Source organism: Xiphias gladius, chromosome 7 (assembly GCF_016859285.1).
Source record: "Xiphias gladius isolate SHS-SW01 ecotype Sanya breed wild chromosome 7, ASM1685928v1, whole genome shotgun sequence".
NCBI lineage: Eukaryota > Metazoa > Chordata > Actinopteri > Istiophoriformes > Xiphiidae > Xiphias > Xiphias gladius.
This window is the reverse complement of record NC_053406.1, coordinates 14,018,745-14,039,466: the sequence shown is the minus strand read 5'-3', so window position 1 is coordinate 14,039,466 and position 20,722 is coordinate 14,018,745. Positions and strand designations below refer to the sequence as shown.

At 40.4% G+C, this 20,722-nt stretch overlaps 1 protein-coding gene across 1 annotated transcript in view; it reads left to right on the top strand.

Annotated features, from left to right (window-relative positions):
- Nucleotides 1-1,454: 1,454 nt before the first annotated feature.
- Nucleotides 1,455-20,722, top strand: part of LOC120791749 (cGMP-inhibited 3',5'-cyclic phosphodiesterase A-like) — a 52,801-nt gene continuing 33,533 nt past the window's right edge. The window contains exon 1 of the mRNA XM_040130399.1: nucleotides 1,455-2,669. Within this exon, the coding sequence (XP_039986333.1) occupies nucleotides 1,749-2,669 (921 nt within the window). The 5' untranslated portion in view covers nucleotides 1,455-1,748. The remainder of the gene's footprint in view (nucleotides 2,670-20,722) is intronic.

Sequence of the window (20,722 nt, the reverse complement as noted above, 5' to 3'; positions counted from 1 at the left end):
TCACAGTTCGGTGATTAATATTTTGTCTTTGAGATTGTTGCACAGTTGCCAACTGACTTGTAAATATTCAGCAAGCGAAAAAAAACCAAAACTGATTACCCGTGTAAGTAAATAAAACAAAATAAAACAAAAAATAAAATCTTTGGCCTTTTCTGCATTAAATTGTCCTCCCTCGGCCCCTTGGACTTCCAAAGGCTTCAACAGAGCTTAAATAAAAATGAACAGTTCATACTGGCAAATGTCCACTGTCCATTGTGATGGGATAACTGAAACATGAGATTTATGCCCTGATTGCACTGACCCACGTTGTATAACACCGCTATAATAAAACGTTGTTTCTACATTACATCATAACTCAAACTACTAATAGGGGAAAGAAGACACCTCATAAATTTCTGATGCATATATACACAAAACAATTTATACCCGATCTATCAAACAGATGTTTTGACAGATGGTTTTGTTTTCTCTTTCAGCAGTTCAGACACTGTAGAGCATTTGTAATGCTTTTCTTTCAGAGAAAAAATGTATATAATTTAGTTGAATTAGTAATGCTACAGAAAGAGATGACAGACTTGTAATAGCTTTATGCGATTGCATCGCATCCTTTTAAATCCTTTCATAAAATGTAGGGCACACAGGTGACGGCTGCTAACTTGGCCTAGGTCGCGCAGTCTGCCACACAGGAGGCAGAGGATGATGTGATTTAGGATTTTAATCCAGAATAAAAAAATCATGGGTAGCAAGATGATTATTACCAGAGCTATATTCTGCTTTTTTGTTTGTTTGTTGGATTGTGCTTTTTTTTTTTTTTTCTTTTTTTTTTTAAAATGGTACGGCTGTTTTTTTTGGAAGTACATACAGTGCATCCATGAAAATGACATGTGTAGTAAGTGCATGTCAAGCGGCTAAAGGAAATTGAAATAAGTAATTTAAAATTACACTTACAGGCACTGAAGATATTATGTAAATAATGAATTCACACAGGTTCCTTTTATGGTAAAGTGTCTTTGACATGTGATTTTTGACCTTAGGCAGGGAAATTGTATCGTTTAAAGTTGCGGTACCCCTGTGATCTCCTGTCATATTCATGCAGTGTAGTGTATCTCCAAAATGTATCACAGGATTACTACAGTTCATTCTTATACTGGCCTCTCCATCTTCCAGAACAAGCCAGGAAATCTTCATATAAACATGGCACCCATCCACAGTGAACTGAGTCACATCCAGGGCAGCCTGAAGAGTGAACAGAAACACTGGAAAGAGCTAAAACGTGACGGAGGAATCACCGGAGCGGCACAAAAAGAGGGATACAAAAAAAAAAAAAAAAAAAAAAGGGATAGTGTCCAGTGGGAGGGGAGAGAAAGAGAGGGAGGGTGACCGAGAGACTATGTGGAGGAGTGGAGGCAGTGGCCTAGATGTGTGAAACGCCAGGGGTTGCCTTTTGGTTCACTGGTTGGCTACCAGGGGCCACTCAATAGTAAACCAAATGTATGGGGATGTTCTGAGCACCCAAACTACAAGAGAAGTTGCGAACCCCATAATCTGGCAGTTTTGAAATGATCTGAATACTTTTTGAACTTGGGTTTTGGGAGGCAAGCATCACTGACCAGTATTTTGGTGCCAGCCGCGAACAGACAACATGCATTATCACGGGAAGTGTAGGTGGAACATGTAGACACTCACACAGAGGCTAAATCTATTGTTTTCCCGGACGGTCAGCGCCGCGTTCCACTTGACTGATAGCGATGGCCTTGGAGGCAGACGGCGACAGGGGTTCATCTAGAAGCGCTCATGAAAAACATCCCCAGGCAGCACTGGAGCGCTACATGAGGACATGTGTCACCCCGTTGCACCCGGACGCGGGGAGCCAGTCGTGGCTGAGACTCGCCGTGACATGGACTTGCCGAGGAGTGTCGTCTGCGGTCTGCGTTGCCTCCGTCTCCGTTATTCTCGCTCTGCTGCTCAGATTGGTTGACTGGGATGCGAGCAGCAGCAGCAGCAGCAGCAGCAGCAGCAACGGAAATAGCAGCGGCTCCGGCTCTCGTCTTCATTTCGCGGCGGGCTGCGCTGTGGAGCTGCTTCTGACTGCGTGTTACTGCGTCTCCCCAGTTTTTACACTCGTCTGTGCCTTCTTCTGGGTCGGGCTGTACCTGATCCGCTGCGGGGTGCTCATCCGCACCGCGTTTTTTTTGTTAGCGGTGTGCCACTTGGGCGAAGCCGCGGCGCAGTCCCTGCTGCGTGGCGCCGAGGAGCAGCTGCTGTCCCTCCCCGCAACCCTGGTAGTCCTCGGCTGCCTGGGCAGCGGGGCTCTGCTGGTCGTCCGGCTGGGTCAGGGAGTGTCGATCCTCATCTTCATTAGCGTCATCAGGGCCGTCTCCCTCGTCTCTCTGAGCAGGGTCCGGGCCAGCTGGAGACCCTACCTGGCCTACCTGCTGGGGCTGCTGGGGGTTTTGCTTGCGAGGTATGCTGACCGGCTCCTGCCGGCCTCAGGGACCAGCGGGACGGGGTGCTGTGGCTCTGTGACCGGGGCGAAGGAGGAGGACATCCGTGTCTTCAAAAGGAGACGGAGGTCCAGCTCCATAGCGGCCTCGGAAATGATGGCTCATAGTCAGAGCAACAGCAAGTCCCACCGAAGGACTTCGCTGCCTTGCATTCCGCGGGACCAGGTACGACTTGTCCAACTTTGGACGTCAGAACCGGAGCATAGTGAATGTTTTGTTACTGCTTTGGTTGTGACCTTTCAACTACTGTAGGCCCGTAACGCGTTTGGGTTTCCTCCGTCTCTCTCTGATGGCATGTGCGACGGCTTTACGCGCACTTCCCTTATGACATCGGGCCAGGCGGCATAATAGAGATCGTAGAATCGGGGTTTGTTATTATGATACTAACGGTTTCTTCGCTCCAAGGGGCCAACATCGACAGTTCACCAAGACCCATCACTAGTCTAGTCTTTTCGGGATGTACGCCTGCTACGGTGTTTTGATTCGCAGCCTCTTTTGCGCCGCGCAAACACTGCGGTTTACCTTCGGTCTGACACTGCTGTTAATTTGGTCGTTGTGCTGTGCGCTATGTTTGTGCTGCTGATAAGCGAATGGATGGAGCACTTAGCATGCCAAGTCGCTGTGTGCCCGTGCGCGTGTGCGCGTGTGTCTGTCTGTGTGTGCGCTGTGCGTGCATAGGTGTGAGGTCACATCTAAATATTTTGAAAGCCTCTGTTTATCCTGGGTGCTGGCCAGTGGAGTGGTGCACGTGTTCCCGAACTTTACACATTATGGAGCCAAACTGGATGCAACTGTGCCCTTATAAGAACCTGATCTTGTGCTGCACGTTAAGACTGTTGCTGCGGGGTCGGCGTCGGTGGAAAGAGGGGATTGCGAATAGTCCGAGGTGAATTGTATATCACCCCGTTCTTGCTCTGATGTGTTAATTAAAAGAAAGGAAACCAAAGCTGTTGTATAACTCACTGATGCCGGAGGTTTTTGGAAACTCTCAGTGTAGAGAATCGGTGGGGGGGGTTGTTTAATGTTACCCGTGATATTTAGCTGGACGTGACCAAAAATCCATGAATGAGGTGGAGGTAGTCTGCCCTGAATACTGGTTCAATGAGCTAACTTTGAGCTTGAGGCGCATCTCTGTTTGTTATCCGACTTGAGTTGCTCACGTCCCAAAATAGCCCTGATTTCAGCTCCTGAACACACTTTCTTAGATGCGTCAGTTTATTTGTCATTGAAAAATATTTATCTTAAGTTTGACACTGTTTAGGATTGATTTTCTCAGAATCAATTAGTCAACATCTTGTTTATGTTCTGATTCAGATGTGCAGGTGGAAAGATGTATATGTTACAGAGCAGCCTCCCATCAAATGCTTTTCACTGTGATTTACTCCTGGTTGTGCACTGGCATGCCATGACATAGCTATCTTTATGTTTTTACAGAGAGAATTGTGCTTTCGTGAATGCTCTCTGCTTTGCAAAACAATGCTCCTTTTAAACTAAAGGGCATATACTTGACAACCAAAGTTTGAAGTAATTCATAAAATCTTTTCCCTTATTTCTACATAGGCATAATTACTTTGAATTAAACCATGTACAATATATATATGAGGTTTTACATGTGCTGAATCTACAATATTTAGCTTAACCTCAACACTGAGCCTATACCAAGACGCCAGCAAGACTAACAACTTTGCAGTTATGGGTATCACCTATAACTCACTACACCTTCAATGTCACACTATGACTTGACAGAAATTGAGTGTCCACTAAAAACTTACATCCAGTTTTAAGCACTTTTCAGATGTGTAATGCAGTGCATGATTAGCCTTACATCCAAACCTAATCTATATTTTTTTGCTTCAGTTATTGTATTATATTTATAATCACGGAAGTACTGGAACACATTTTTCCATGCCAAAGGTGAGCTGGACAAAAATTCAGCCCTAATAATCTACTTGGTAACACAAATGTGTAGAGGGGAAATTTAAGATCGTAAATGCATCGTTTAAACCAGAAAAGGAGGAAAAATGTTAATAATCTAACAGGCACAGAAAGGGGAGTGGAAGTTTTCAGCACGTACAGTATTAAACAAATGTCGCACAAGATTTACACAACTTGCAGTTATCTGAAAAATAGCATGATACACAAACTTGTACACATGTCCATCCGCTCGCTTGTTCACTCACTCACTCTTGCTAATACTTGTGCTCTGGGCAGCAAATATTCCATAATTAACATATTTGGATAAATTGTTATGTATATCATGTTATGCAAATGATACCTGAATCTGATCATCCCTTCATACCCATGAATGTCTCCTCTACTGAAGGTTGTTCTCTTGCGGTCTTTGCCCCCAATTGTGCTCATGCCCTCTTGTGACAGACTGAGATAAAACCAAGAGATGTTGGGGGAATAAAAGAGAAGCTGGTGATGTTGTTGCCGCATGAGAAACAGAGACGGGGATCCATACGTATGTACAGTGGGGATAACCAATGATCGTCCTGACTGGGTGAGCCTGTGCCACAATCATCCACGTGTGACTTAGCTAGAAATCAATACATGAGAAAAAAAAAAACAAAAAAAGAAAGAAAAACTTAATAGCAGTAATTAAATGGCTCATCTATTCTCTCCCTTTGATTTGTGGTGTACTGTAGTTGACTGGGTAAATGCTCAGAGGTATATACACCTTACACAGAAGTTGAGTTGATTTTCTGTACTTTTTTTTGTAAAGTAGCAGATCAATTTAAAATGAGTTCCTGTCACTTTGTATTAAATCATTCTTAACTTTCCCACTGCAAAGGGATCACTAGCTATCATAGTTTACAGTTACTGAGCTCATTTGGTGAAAAATCCATGATAGGGATTTTCAGAATCCTATTTTATTTAGTTCCTTATTTATTTATTTTTTTCATCTAAATGTTTATATTATTAATTTTTAGTAAACATATATTTAGCCTTTTATGAACAAGCCTGAATTTAGTGTTAGCATTTGAAGCATAGTTTACCTGAGCTTGTACTCTTTCTACATGTGTGATAGTGAGCCACCAAGGGCCCCACTGCAGCAGAGTCGTTCAACTTTCATAGTACCCTGATCTGGAATCACACAATTGGTCCCATCCCACAAATTGAATTCCCTCATTTGGAAACTTAAGTTGATCCCACATCAGCTCTCCAACTCTCAATGCTTGGTTGTTCATTGCTAACTGGTATCCAGGGAACGCTGAGTTAGGGGACTATCTGAACTATTAGAACAGCTCCATTACCCGTTCTACCCCGCCTTGTCTGGAACAGCAGTGATGACAAATTGAACTTTAAAACTTTAAAAAATCACAATTGACCAGATGCTGAGGACAGCATGTCCCTCTGTCGCATCGTTGTGTAATCTATGGGACCAGTGAGAGGAACATGGAGATTGATGTAGGGCACAGAAGGGGAGAAACACAAACAAATGGATTGCACTTTGGGTGCTACCAAAATGCTACCAAAATATGCCACTTTCTAGATTATTGATTCATTGTACATCATGTAATAAGTGTAGTTGTAAATTTAAAGGACTTTTACAGTATATATATACTACAATACTACATAGAGAGGTGTGCTGATATCTAAAAATAATGGGTGATTCCAGTTTTTGGCCACTTGCTCAATGTAAATCCTGTCATTTCAGTTCTTTTATGGTCCTCTTCAATAATTAGTTGCCAACTTTTCTCCGTCTGCTGTTTGCTGCTCAACAATATACAGTACTTTGTCAGAGCTTGTGTGCTAAAAACAGTTGCCCGCTGCAGCTGTATACAGTTTTGATGGGAGTAGTGAGCCTGAGACAAAACAATAAATGTGCAGTCTGTAAAGCCACAACAATTGCTAAAAAACTGCAGAGTCAGGTGCTAAATCTCAGCTGGCTCCTCACTGTCAGCTCCCCCTTTCACATTCTCACTATTTCACTGTAATAGAAAAATGTTACTGAAATAGGATTCACATTTTACCAATGGTTAGATTAGTTTTACCTGTGAGTGCCTACACTGCTGTAATGATAACCAGCAGTTTAATGCATCTTGCTCTGTGATTTAGAATGGTGGTTAATCAGTTTATTTTGCATGGGGTATATCCTGATTCACAAAGATATTTTGCTCAACACCTGCCATCTAGTAAGAAACAAGTATATGCCATGGTATGAGAGATATACTTTGAGGTTCTATGTTTCAAAATTAGCAACATTATCATATAGTTAGTTGTAACATAGATTTAGATTTCTGTGACCCAGGCTGTCTGAAATCCTTCCCTATTTGCTACTTAGTGCAAAAGATCTTTCCGTCAGCTTATTTTGTGTCCAAATTCTAAGTGTAAAGTATATTCATTATATATTGTCCTCAAAAGTTTACATAACGGAGTGATAAATCTATTTACTATTTACAGTACTTTGTGCTAAATATGTGAAAATGCAATTCTTCACCTTTGCTAGAAGTGTAAATTAAAGTTATGCAACACTAAGCCTGCATGTCAATGACAATGCAAAATGAAGGCGATTCATCAGTGTCAGAAACGTGTAACTCACTGTAGAGCAGCCCTGCCGTCAATGAGTACAGATGCCCCTGGCCCAAGGCCCAAGCCAATGCCGAAGGTCATGAAAAGGTCTATGGGTGACCCTTAAATGGGATCAAGCATGACAATTAACTTGTTGACTTATATCACGACTGCTCACTTTGTATGTATTTAAATATGACGAAATGCTGAAAAAACATTTCAACCTGTCATCTGAGGCTGATCTGATGTGATGATTTTATCCCCCCGTCGATAATGACCCAATTCCCAATGGCCGGCCTGCGATAGAGTAAACTACTGAGTGTTAATGGTGAATGAATGAACAAGGGATTGATTTTTGGACATAGCCCCAGTCTGCATATCAACTCATATGGGATCAGGACCCCACACTTAAGAACTCCTAATTATTCAATATTTTAAGAATGCATTTTACATTTCCTTATGCCTTCTAGTACTGCTGCATGTTATCAAACTGACTGATACTACCTTTGCATGAACACACTCACACACGCTACTTGTGAAGGTTTAGTCAGTCACTGACTATTTTGGAACCACCATTGGTCCATTCGCTTTAGGCATTACAGTGCAGACATCTGAAGGCGTTGAACAAATTAGTCAAATCAAGTACTCACATTTTCTTTCTCTTCCCTCCTCCTTCCCTCTCTCTTTCACAGTCTCTCCCTGACACAAACACGCTCGGTTTGTAGGTACGGTTTATCCATACTGTAGATAATGAAGCTCTCAAGAGTGCAGTTGTACCTGAGAGAAGTGGGGGTTTTCATCAAGCATTGGTTGTGCAGTATTTATGAAGCAGGCTGGTGCAGCCTGCCAAGCCAGAGGCAAGACAGGCACTCTGCTGAACTTGAAGCTGCAAAATAGCACTGGCTCGGGTTTGGTGCTTTATTTCTGTGTTTCTTTTTTTGTTTTTTATTTTTTTAAGATGAATAGGATTTATTGTTTTGCTATTGTACTGTTATGCAGGACAAACGAGCTTATATTAAAGTCATGAGAGGTTTCTGCACTATCCACATGATACAATGTTGAGTCTTAAGGATTTTGATGTGAATTGTACTTGGTTATGATCTTTCTGGACTAGCTCCACACAGAGGCCTTGTGTTTTGACAGAAGTTGTCTTTTAGCCAGGATCTCACTGGGATGGGGATTCTGGGGAAAAAGGCCTCTCCTAGTGGTTTTTGGGTCACATGCAATTGAAAAACACTCACTGTATACAAGATAACAACAGCCATAAATAGAATGTCTAAAAAAAAAAAAATCAGCAATATTTCCAAGTGTTTTTTTTTTTTTATGTTTCACCATGCAGTTTTCTTTTCCTCTCGATTACACAGTGGCAGTAGTTCATTACACAAAAGCTAGCAAAGGACCAAAAAAATAGTTCAAGAAAGTTCCGATAAGCCGCTCTACATCACATCATGTTAAAGTACAAAGCTGTAGCCGGGTGGAACAAGTTAGTTTTCTTGTAATGTTGAAGTCTTTGGTCACTTGAAAATGGATGTCAGACCTTGAATAAGGCTATCACTGTGCTGCCCAACATAGTCATCATCTCATCATCATATGCAGTAGCTGTGTCAGATGGGAGGGGGTAAGGAGGGAGGGAGACAGATTTTAAAGCAGAAACACGTGCTCTGAAATCTATTTGAGGGAAGGCCCACATTCTTTCATTGACGCACATACATTTCCAGGGAGACACAACCGGTTCCTGTTGCCAGATCTATCTTACTTTGAGTGGCATCCATGCTTATTATATCTTCCTATAATAGTAATATATAACAATAATAACAATAATAGCAATATGTAACAATAACAACAATAATATTAACAATAACAACAATATTAACTATTATTATCACAAAAAATAATAATTATTATTATCATATAATGGAAGATATTTTTTTATCTCCAATAAAAGGTTTTAACAACCTTTTTGCCAGAAAGAATGTTGATACTGTATGTTTCAGAACCAGGCAAAACCTGGGAAGATGTATGAGAAGAGATGAATATTTTGCCATTTTCCATTCACTCTGATACACTCAAAGCAAAATCTGTTGCATTAAGTCTACATTACATATTGGGTTTGTGAGGCTCTTTCTGCTGTTACTTTACTCCACTGTATATCTAAACAATAAAATAACATGATTTCTTGTTTTAATATATCAGAACTGAGGCAAACACCATTTCATCTTTGGACTTACTCATCTTTAAGTCGTTCTCTGTGAATTTGATACTAATTGATGGTGTGCAGAAACATAGTTTTGAAAGTAGATCAAAGAAGGAACACAGTGGACTTTTATTATTGCCAAATTGGGCAAAGTTGCAAATGCATACACACGTCACACAAACAACACAAGACCTTCCTCATCTGCTTGTTGAACACATCACACAATCAAGATATTAAGGGAACACATACTCCAACTTGTGGGTGTGTGTACGTGTTTCAGACACACATGGATAAAAAGCATAGAGAAAATGCAACTAAACTCTTCCTTCATATATAACTAATAGTACGTAGGTATTATGTATACACTACTCTCTGGGAACTTGCGTCAGTCTCAGTAGGAAACACAGTAAAAAGGATTATGCTTTCATCCAAAATACATGTAAATCAGTTACAGATAGTGAAAAAAGACAGATGAATGCAAATTCAATTAGGGGCCAAAAGCAGCAGTGCATAATAGGATAAAATATCAGCTGTCCTACTCTTAAGAACTCTTGATTCTTCTTTGCTAGAGGAAGAGAATGAAAAAATGTGAGATAAATAAAGTGAGCCTTCAAAGAGCAATGTTGAGCAGAGACTAAGGTGGGAAAGAAGTGGAGTTTGATGTGCAGAAATTAGGCCAGAATAAGGGGGAAAAAAAAAAGTTGGAAAGTGGGGATTTAGGAGCCATGTCTGTGTCACCAGAGGTGCAGCTGTAGCCTTCTTGAATGGATCATTTCATTCAAAAGAAACACTGAGAAAAACAGCAAAGGTAGGCGGAGTGGCAGACAAGGAGGACAGTGGAAGAGAGGAGGAAAGATGGGTTTTTAAAAAAAAAAAAAAGCGATTGAAAAAAAAGAACACACTGGCACTAGTACAGGCTGCATTCAGCCCCAAGCAGCAGTCAAACAGCCAAATGCGAGTGAGTGAGTGTGTGTGAGTGAGACAGAGGATGGGGGGGGGTCTTGCTTGAGGGGACCTAATGCAGGAGATACTGCGTGTGTGAGAGAGAGAGAGAGAGAGAGAGAGAGAGAGTGATGGAAGGGGAAAGAGAGAGTGTTGAAAGATTTGCTGGGGAGGGCGAGGAAAAGAGGGGGAGTGAGAGGAGGTTTGCTGCCAAGCACAGCAGAAGTGTTGATGGTAAAAGGACAACTATCTGGTCCTCGGCTCAGCCTCTCTGCTGCCGTTCTCAACACACCATCTCTGTGAGCTCTCACTTGGACTCGCAGACACACTGCTGAGGGAAGTTTGTGTGGATCGCATATGGTTTTTGCAACAGACATTGCACTTGTGTGTGTGTTTTTGTCTGTTTCCAAGTATACAGATCTATACCCTACGCTCCCACAGAGAGAGGAGAGAGCAGGAGAAAGAGAGCAAGAGCAACAAAATGTGTGTGTCAGAGCAATCTCCACGGCTGGCTGCTGAAAGGTCGCAGCAAATAATTTTAACCTGGGCTGGCCACTACTGTATACACGTGCTCACACATTCACACACTCACACACTCACACAGTGGCTTCTCTGCTGGCTGTCCACACGAGGTTTGGTGGCCTTGGACAAGGATTGCCTTGTTACTCGATTCAATGGTGTGTTTTAGCTCCAAAATATGCTTGGTGAGAGGTGAGATGGGGGGAGGGTGGTTGGCCTGGGCAGGGGGCAGCATCGATGAGCAGAATCTAGATCTGTCCATACGTCTGTCTGTCTGCTCCTCTCCCTGGTTGACAGTCCACTGCATAATGAGATGGCAGTGAAAGAGAGTTATAGACAGTTCTGTTCTGAGTGTTTTGTGTGAGCGCTTTACTTTCATGACATTTGTCAGTTTGAACTTTCAAGTAAAATCAAAAGTGCAGGTCCCACTTCACAAAGCATCATTAGTGATTCCCTGTCTCTACCTACTGCTTTTTCTCTGTTGAGCATGGGCAGTTTGGGAACCCAGGAATCCGTTAAGGATAAGAGGTGAGATTTTTAAACTGTGTTTTTGCAGGAATGGTTGGCATTTATTCCTCTATGTGTTCTTTCACTGCTGTGCCCTTGGTCTGCAAACTTAGTTAACACCTACTGACATACCTGGGAGCTGCCCAGTAGCACTACAGTGTTCCAGTGTTACTGACTGAGCGACCTTGCTTTAAGAATATTGACTGTTTTATTTGATCTTTTTATAATTATCAGCAAATCCCATAAAAAGTAAGTGTAAGGTAGCTGTAATAAGTAGGAAAACAAAATAGCAAAGTACTTTAAACACTGAAGGGCATGTCTGAGCGTAGACAGTAGGTCAGCCCAACGCAGAAATACTGTACCTTCCAAGGATAACAAATTTGCTGTTTATGTTGTTTTTCCAGAATAAACTATACTAGTCTTTGTCACCATAAGGAAGGAATATGCCATGGATATGCCAATAGTTTTTGGAAGACAATGGAATTCTTTGGTATGGAAGAGGCTACATCAGGTTGTGGCTACAAAGACTAGTTAGCAGGATACATTCATTGTTGGTTTTTGGCATTTTCAAAAGTTAAGATAACACTTTATTGATCCCCATGTGTTACAGCAGCTGAGCAAGAGTCGGAATACATATACCTAGAATAAGATTAAAAACACATTAAAATGTAGAATAGAATAAAGAATATAGTACAAATAAAATAGAAATGTGGCATTTCGACAGTAATAAAAAAGATCAAACAATGCCAGCCTCATAATTTAAAAGCAGTACTAGTTGGTCTTGGAGCAGAGGGTATTACTTATTCAGTAATCTTGCACTGTGACACCATTTCAGGGGAAATGTGTAAGAAACCTCATTTAAATGTAGAACCAATTAAAAATTATGTCTTTGGCCCTTGTTGTCTTGCATTTTAATTTCTCCAAACCTCTGTTCCTCTACATAGATGAGTGAGATCATTTATGCCCAACACTTAAGCACTCCCACCTCATAAAGTCAGCAATTCAGTAAACGTTAGGCCACTCACAAGTTTAACCTGTGACTCTGTTAGCTGAAAAACCTGCATGACTGAAATGAGAATTACACAAAAAACATCTCAAGACAGAGACTGGGCTCAAGTGGTAAAGCCCTAGTCGTAAACTGAGCAAAAAGACTAGGAGTGAATGGGGCTACTCGCTAAAATGGCCGTGACTGTGACGACAACAACAATATATTACAACATATATTTTGAGTTTTGGAGCGCGAGCTGTTAACATTTCCCCCATATAGTACATGTGATATGACCCATAACGGTAGCTGTCATTATTGATTAAAAATATTTATTCCCAATGCATCTTTGACAAGTGTCATGTGATCATACAGATAAGTGTGTTTTAAAGCACTAAAAGCCATATTTTAAGATGATTTGATGACTTTGCAAGGAGCACTACAAAAAAAAACAAACCCTTACTCTACTGTATTAGTCATAAACAGTGATTTGACACCAATCTCCAATTTACCGTAGCTTATTTGCACATACTATGCATCAAAAATCTTCATAGCAAGATTAATGTTAGACTTCTTTCCTTTTCTTTGGTGGGTATTCTGCATAGTTAAAGTAGTGCATAATAAGCACTGCATAAAGACACATGTGGACACGCACAGTACACACACACATAAACATAGCCCGGCCTTGGTGAAGCTCCCAGATGTGCTTTGTCCTCATAAAGCAGGACCTCTATTCAGATTGAGTTGAAGTGTCATTTTGGGTTAGATCACTGAACCAGTCAAGCAAACTCTCTCTCTCTCTCTCTCTCATTCAAATACACACACAGACACGACACTTGCTGTCAGCCTCATATGTTTGTCACAAATGTTGCAACACAATAAGCAGCTCAGTTTCCTCAGCTGCCTCCATAATACACAGCTTCCAGGAGAAAAAAAAAAATCTCTCTCTCTCTCTCTCGGCAAATGCACAAATACAGGTAGGTGTGTGTGTGTGTGTGTGTGTGTTTGTGTGCGCGCACGCGCCCTTCTTAGTGGTTTATGTTCGGTCAACAGTCTGCCGACAGTGTGTTTGTCTTGGACGCCTCCAGCCTGCCTGTAGATTACCCAATCAGATAATCAAGGGTATAATTGCATCACATGCATCTGGGAGTGTTTTTCCCTTCCATTATCCCTCATAATGCACACATACACGTTGCGCACACACATACACACACATGCTCCAGACACACATTGATGACGTACATACAGCAGCTAATTGCCAGGGTTTGTCTGTGTTGGGACACAGTACCTTCATTTGTGGTCTCATCCGGACATTAAAATGTAAACGCTGTGTCTTTGCATGTCGTTCTCTTTTTCGACAGGAGAGCTTCACAGAAAGCTAAAACGATTTCGAGAGAGTGACTATGGCGTACCTGTTCCTTTGAAACTGGGTCTGAAGATATTATAATGATGGGGAAGTGGACCGTGAAATGATGGTTAAGAGAGTACAATGTTACTTTGCTTCTGATGTTTAAAATAACTGGCTTGGCATATTTCAGTATGAAATGGGCCCTCTTACTCACAGGCTGATCCAAGGGACTCATTTTGTTACATTGTACTAATGTACTAGGTTTTTACTCAGTTTTTTCAAAATAATTTTTACATTTTCAACATTTGGTTTCTTGCTGGACAACATTTATCACGTATCTTACCAAATGTAATGGCATTTTGTACAAAATGTAATTAGGTCGGAAGTGTATTAGTTTGGTAAAAGTTACAGAACTTTATTTTATAACTTCTCATCTCCTATAGGGGATAAATTCTTCAAGGACAATGCTTCAAGGCCCAAATCATGATCCAAAGGTAAAAAAGGAGGAGCTCTGACACCAAAACACAGGAGTGGAACCTCATTCCCTAATCTAATGTCTTTTAATACAGGAGTTATTTTTGGTGCTGTTACACGAATTAACAAAAAAACCCTTTATTTGTGCTCAAGCGAATAACACACGGCTACAGTACATACTCACACTTGTGTTAATTTTCAAAGGGCAGATATGTAACAGAATCACCTGAATCTGGGTTCTTCTTATTTAATCCCAACTGTAAACAATGAGGGGAAGACCTTTGCTTGCACGAGTCACTGCAAAACCCAAAATGCACCTTATACTGGGACGCAACACTTTTTGAGAGCATGACTTCTGAAATTCAGAGCAAAGTTAAACAGCCATTAGGTGAGCCTGCATCAGAAGTCCCTGCTTTATGACGTGGGATCCCATCCTTTCTCGTGTCTTAAAATTAAAAGGAAGTCCTTTTTTAAAGGGATGTGCAAAGTAAGACTATAATGAAACATTCTAGAGGAGTCATCTTAAATTCAACATTTGCACAGCCCAACTCTGTAAATAAATAGCATTTCCCTGGTATGTCTTGTCTTATATCAGGGAGAATGCACACACCCGGATACATTCAGCCATTTCTGAGCAGTAAATATAGAGTTTTACAGAGGACAAAACATGTTGCTCCATATATTTTTTTTGTTCTTATTATTGTCGTCTCATTTACAAACCTTGATTTGTGCTGCAAGTGCAGATACTCTGAGGCTGCTTATGGAAAATGTTTTTGAAAATTTCTTATTGAAAGAGACAAATGAGAGACAAATCAACTAAACAAATTTGATCCATACATATATCATCCATGCATTATAGTACAAACCTCTTAATGAAAATACACCTCACCTCAAAGGTGAGTAGAACTTGCTTTAAGCTTTGAAGGGCTTTCAAAAGGTGAAAGAAATATAGTCATGTAAACACTACTTCGGTGCATTATTTCATAGTCTCAAGCTGCAGTACATAGGCTCTGGGGAAAAGCTTTAGCGACTTGATGAAACAAAAAAAACGAGAAGATGTGAAAGTGACTGCAGCAATAATTTGGTTAATATTTTTCCTCAGGGCATTTTGCCTCTGGCCTTGGGCTTCTGTAGTCAAAAAAAGTCCCTCTCTCTTTCCCCTCTCTCTCTTTCCTCCTCTCAGCCTTTCTCTGCCTCTCTCTCTCACTTTCTGTCACTTTTTTGTCTGCCTGTCCCTCTCTGTTTTCTCTCCCACTCACCCGATTTCCTCTCTGTCCAACTTTCACAGGACAAATGCCAAAGGCAGTATTATTGTGTCCTCAGCTGCCATCACTCACTGTGTTATGTAAGACACTGCTGATCTGTGCGTGCGTGCGTGCGTGCGTCTGTGCATGTGTGTGTGTGTCTCTCTGTGCATGTGTGCTTGTGTTTTTGCCTGGCTTCAGTCCTGATATGCCTTCTCTGAATTCACAACATCCCAGTATATCCAAGCTGAGGTCAGACCAGTTTCAGCTCTAAAGATATGTGGTCTGTTTCAACCTTGACCTCTTGAGCTATGGCTGGGCTGTGTTTGAAATCTGTATAGAATTGGCTGCAGGCTGGTGGAGAGAACAATGAGATGTTTATCTGAATGATCCAGGTTCTGGTCCTTATTTGGCAAAAGGCTCAGTCCACATAAGAATAAAATAAATAAAAATCAGTGGAAAAAAAAAGACAATTTCCCCTGGTAAACTTACAAAATAAAAACTGTCATCACAACTCAACATGTTCTATTAGTCTGATCCACTTGGACACAATATAAAAAGGTACACAATATGGCTGAGAGGGGGCCTCTCAATATAGTACTTTATCGATCTGTGGGTGTCACTCAACATGTATTGCAATTACGATATTGTAATTCCATATGACTTTGTGATTTCTGGTTACTTTCTTTAACTTAAAGCACTTCAATGAGATTAGACAATAGACAAGTTGTGGCCAACTAAACAGTTTAGACCCACACTTTGTCCCCAAATTTGGACTACTTCCTATATAGGCTCAGCCCACAAGCCAGCACAGGTGCTTGTCAATCCGCCGATCAAGCTGGAGCTGGAAACACACTTCACGAAAGTTAGATGAAAAAGACCACGAGACACTTGTTATATCGTCTTTTTTTGTTACACCAAACAAATTTGTCCAATGTTAGAATGATTACGATTGGTTATTTCAGCATGCAGTTAGAGCGTGCATGGAAACCAGTGACCACAATGTAATTAACTCAACCTAAATTTATCAGATGCAGCAGACTGTCTTTGAGATTAATGATGAAAAAACAAACTTAACCATTTCTCATTTCCTATCAAGAAGTAAAGTGGTTTGTGTAGTGTACCATGTTGGCCAAATTTGCCTTGTTGCATTGCATGCCTTCCAGCATCACAATTCCATATTCATACATGTTTACATCGCAGTGTTCTTGCTGAAATGACCTTGCTTGTTAACAGTGAATGTCGATGTCACATTCAACTTGTTTTAAATAAAACTTTGCACCAGTTAAAAAACAGCAGATCATAGACCATATCTGTCATTTTTCCTTTGCATTGTGCTTTTATAAGACTTTTCTTTAAGGGTGTGTTTAATCAGGTTTGGGGTAGAGAGTTTATTTCAGGTTAAGTTTCAATATTCGTAAATAATTGGATCCATTCTATAAATGGCACCCTGCCTGTTTTCTCCCTGAGCTGTGGTAAAGCATCACAAAGTGAGTGCTTGGTTCTCATCTGAAGAGCAGACGAAGGAGTTGGCCTTGGGCTGTGATGTGTGTACAGGATGGTACACACACACACACACACACACACACACACACACACACACACACACACACACTCTCTCTCTGTCTCTCTCTCTCTCTCCGCCTGTCTTGATCGCTCACTCACACAAACACATACAGAGCCACACGCTCACTCACACACACACACACACACACACACACACACACACACACACACACACACACACCTACACACAAACACACACACACACACACACACACACACACACACACACACACACACACACACACACACACACACACACACACACACACACACACGCGTATGTGTGGCCTGTTTGGTTCCTTTAGGCTTGACGCAGCTTGTGCTAATGTCAACGTGTTCTATTCTTTCATTCAGCTTGTTTTCTCCGGCATCTTTCTCTCGCTTTCTCTCCCTTTATCCTCCTCCCACTTTTTTCCTTCTCTACCTCTGTTTCTCTCTCTCCAATCTCATTCAACAAGGAATTCATTGAGTAAGTCCTTATTGGATGAAGCTGCTCTGGTGTGAAACATGCTGAGTGTCCCTGGTCTAGCCTGAAGACAAGGCTACCCAGAAGAGGCGCTTTCTTTCTATGGATTTGTTCCCCTTCAAATTTCCTACTTGGTGTTTTTTTTTTTCCTGTTATTGGTATCTATGTTCAGTGTTTACTAAGTGCTGTCTTTTGTGTACACACACACACACACACACACACACACACACACACACACACACACACACACACACACACACACACACACACACACACACACACCAACAAGAGTCATAGGTTTTGTATGGACTATTCTATTGCCTGTGTATGTGTGACTGGATGAGAAAGAAAGAACTGATATAGAGAAATAATCATATCATATCATCCTCATGTTATTTAGTAGATACTTTGTATTTACAGGCCTCTAGTGAGGGGCTTTGGTTGATGTTTCCCAGGAGAAATTGCTCAGATAAACGGCCACAAAATGGTGGGTATTGCAAATGGCAATAGCCCTAGAATCTAAAAATTATAGGGTTTTTATTGCAAAGAATATTGGTTTAATAGTTTGTAAACTTGCATTTATTAATTCTGTTTAGAAAATAATATGAAACCCCCTGCGTGCCCATAGTCTGCCCACACAGTTGCAGGACACAGCTCAGAAAACTGCAAAATAAAAAAATTAAAATAAAAAAAAAAAGCTAAATAAATCAGGTAATACCACAATGCCTCTGTCTTCTCTTGTGAGATCCTTGTCAGCATGATACCACAGTGAGATGAATAAAAAATGTTTTACCAGCATACACTGTACTGAGCCAAGCACCGGCGATCCTAATAACAAACCCTCTTTGCTGGGTCCTAATGTCAGCTCACTTTGTATGTCTCATGATTCTGAGCTCCATACAAAATACATAGCAAATAGGAACCGTAGCTAGTTCGGCGCACTTAAAAGGTAATTCGCGTTAATTAATTTTCCAACAGGTAAACAAATAGAAGCTTAAAAAAGTTACATTATACTTGTATTTTTAAAAGTTTACATCTGTTCACACAAGGGAAGACTTTTAATGTTTAATATAACATTTCCAAAATACTAAAAAAAACAGAACACTTAATGATATTGATATTTAAGCTCATTTTCATTATATAGATATATAAGACGGACAAAGAACAAACAAACCAAAAAAAACAAAAACCCTGACATCAATAGCCACCTCTCACTGTCTCAAACAGGAGGAAATAAAAAAAGCTTATCAAATCAGGTAGTGCCATAATGCCTCTGACTTCTCAAATAGTGATGCTTGACAGCCACCATAACCAATCTGGAGCTCGTAATTATGAGATCTTTTCTCGTAAGCATGAGATAGTAAATTATAATTGCTAGATGAGGTCTCCAAAGTTTTTTTCTTTGGTGAATGAATGTGCTTCCGTAGAAATATTTGCGCCACAAATCTAAATCTGAAGTATTGTAGAAAGTTATGCTTCAGCAGAGATGTCTGTTACCAGTTATCTTCCTTAAAAAGTGTCATCTGGAAGATTTCAGAGAGGAAACATGAAAGAGCAAAACTTCAAAAAGTACAGACACAAAATGGGATGAAAGTCATTATGCATGCAGCTCCAAATGGAAGACCAGTGTCTGGACGCTCACGTCGTTCCCATGGGACTCAGCCTGAAATACTAACGCCCGGCAACGTCAGTGTCAATCAACGAGAGCAGAGAGCTGACAGAGAGAAGTGGGTTGTGTGAGCTGTGACGCACTCCCCTCTCACAGTAATAGTAGAGAATGACAAGCTGGCGTCAGTAGCCTAACATGGGTACAACAACACAAGGGAAAAGCACTCCACTTGGCCATGAAGCCTTGGAGGGAGGAAGGGAGGGAGGAGAAAGACTAGATGAAATGGTGTGTGTGTGTGTTTCTGATGAGTTTTGTGTATGCATGAGGGCCCGTTTGCATGTGATGCAGCTTACTCAGTGAAGTAAAGATGACAAGTAGATGGTGCAAGAATATGAATGCACACTGTTATCATTCTAACAGTTTTGAATGGTATAATTTGAATTTGTGTGTTTTATAAGTATTATTATTACTCTTATTATATCATTACTCTGTTGTATTTGTACGCATTATTGTTCACTCATTCACTCAATCCTTCATTCACTTTAATACAGTCATATGAACAGCTGATTTTCGATGAGGGACACATGGCTCTAGGTTTGAGTTGTTTTAGTGTTAGTTTATCAGTGTACTGTTGATTCCTACTAAATTCCATTAGTATGCCAAATTAATCTTTCAAAGCGTAAATGTCCAACAAAAAGAGATCATGGAAGGGATGTTTTTCATTTATCAGTAGGGCTGGGTAATATGGATGAAATCTCTTTCTATGGTACCGTATATTCAATTTCACATTGCCATGGCAATATACAGTATATCATGATATAGCTGATCTGGAAATTCAATTGAGGAACCATTTACAGATAAGAGTTAAAAACCTAAAATAATAAGGTAGTTCATCAGAAGAATGCAAAAATGCTAGATGTATTACACGGATATCAGTGAAAATGGTGTAACAAAATCAAGTAATTGCTTGAAAAATTCCCAATTTTATCTAACACAAGCTTCTGGCTTGACATTTTTAATGACATCTCCATCATATGACTCTTCACCAAAACTTTCTAAGTATCACACAAATTTGGGCTGGATAAAAATCTTTTGTATAAATGTTATTTTTAAGAAAACCACAAACATGTCGATTGGAGAAGTTTACATTATTTTGTTGAATTGAAAAAATGGTTTCAATAGGGAAAAAGTAAGGTGGCGAAAAAAGTACTGTTCTCTCTACCAGAGCAAGACCAAGGGCATCCTTTTGGACTGCTCTTGGGCTCAAATGAATGTAAATTCTTTACTTACTGGCGTTTCATCCTAGTTTTGGTCTGGTCTTTGCCTTTCTTAATGTTCAGCCGCCTTCACCACTCACTTTTGGCTCTGTTACTCTCTCTTACACAGGTATCGTACCGTACACTTGAGCTAGCCTCTGTTCTTTTCCTTTGCTGGGGATACATTATTTTATATATTACAGCATTATTGTGTTTATTTAAAAAAAATATACATAACACATCATTGAGTGCAGTGTTAAGTGAAGGTGAAAAAAAAAAGAAGGATAGTTTTAGTTCAGCATTATGATTAAAGTATTTCATAAGATTAACTGCCAACACATGAAACATGAGACCTTTTCATATTAGTTTAACTGCAATCGATCAGTTACTGATTACTGATTTGGCATTTTGATTCTAAGAGACAGTTAACACAGACAACTTTCTCTGTTCATGGTTCTTCGGGTCAATTTTAATGGTTAAATTAATTTACAGTGTTGTACTTTGTAGCATCTTGTCTTATTACTCAGGGTGCGGTTATATTAAGTATTAAACACATATATGGATACAAGGCATCATGCTACAGGACACATTAT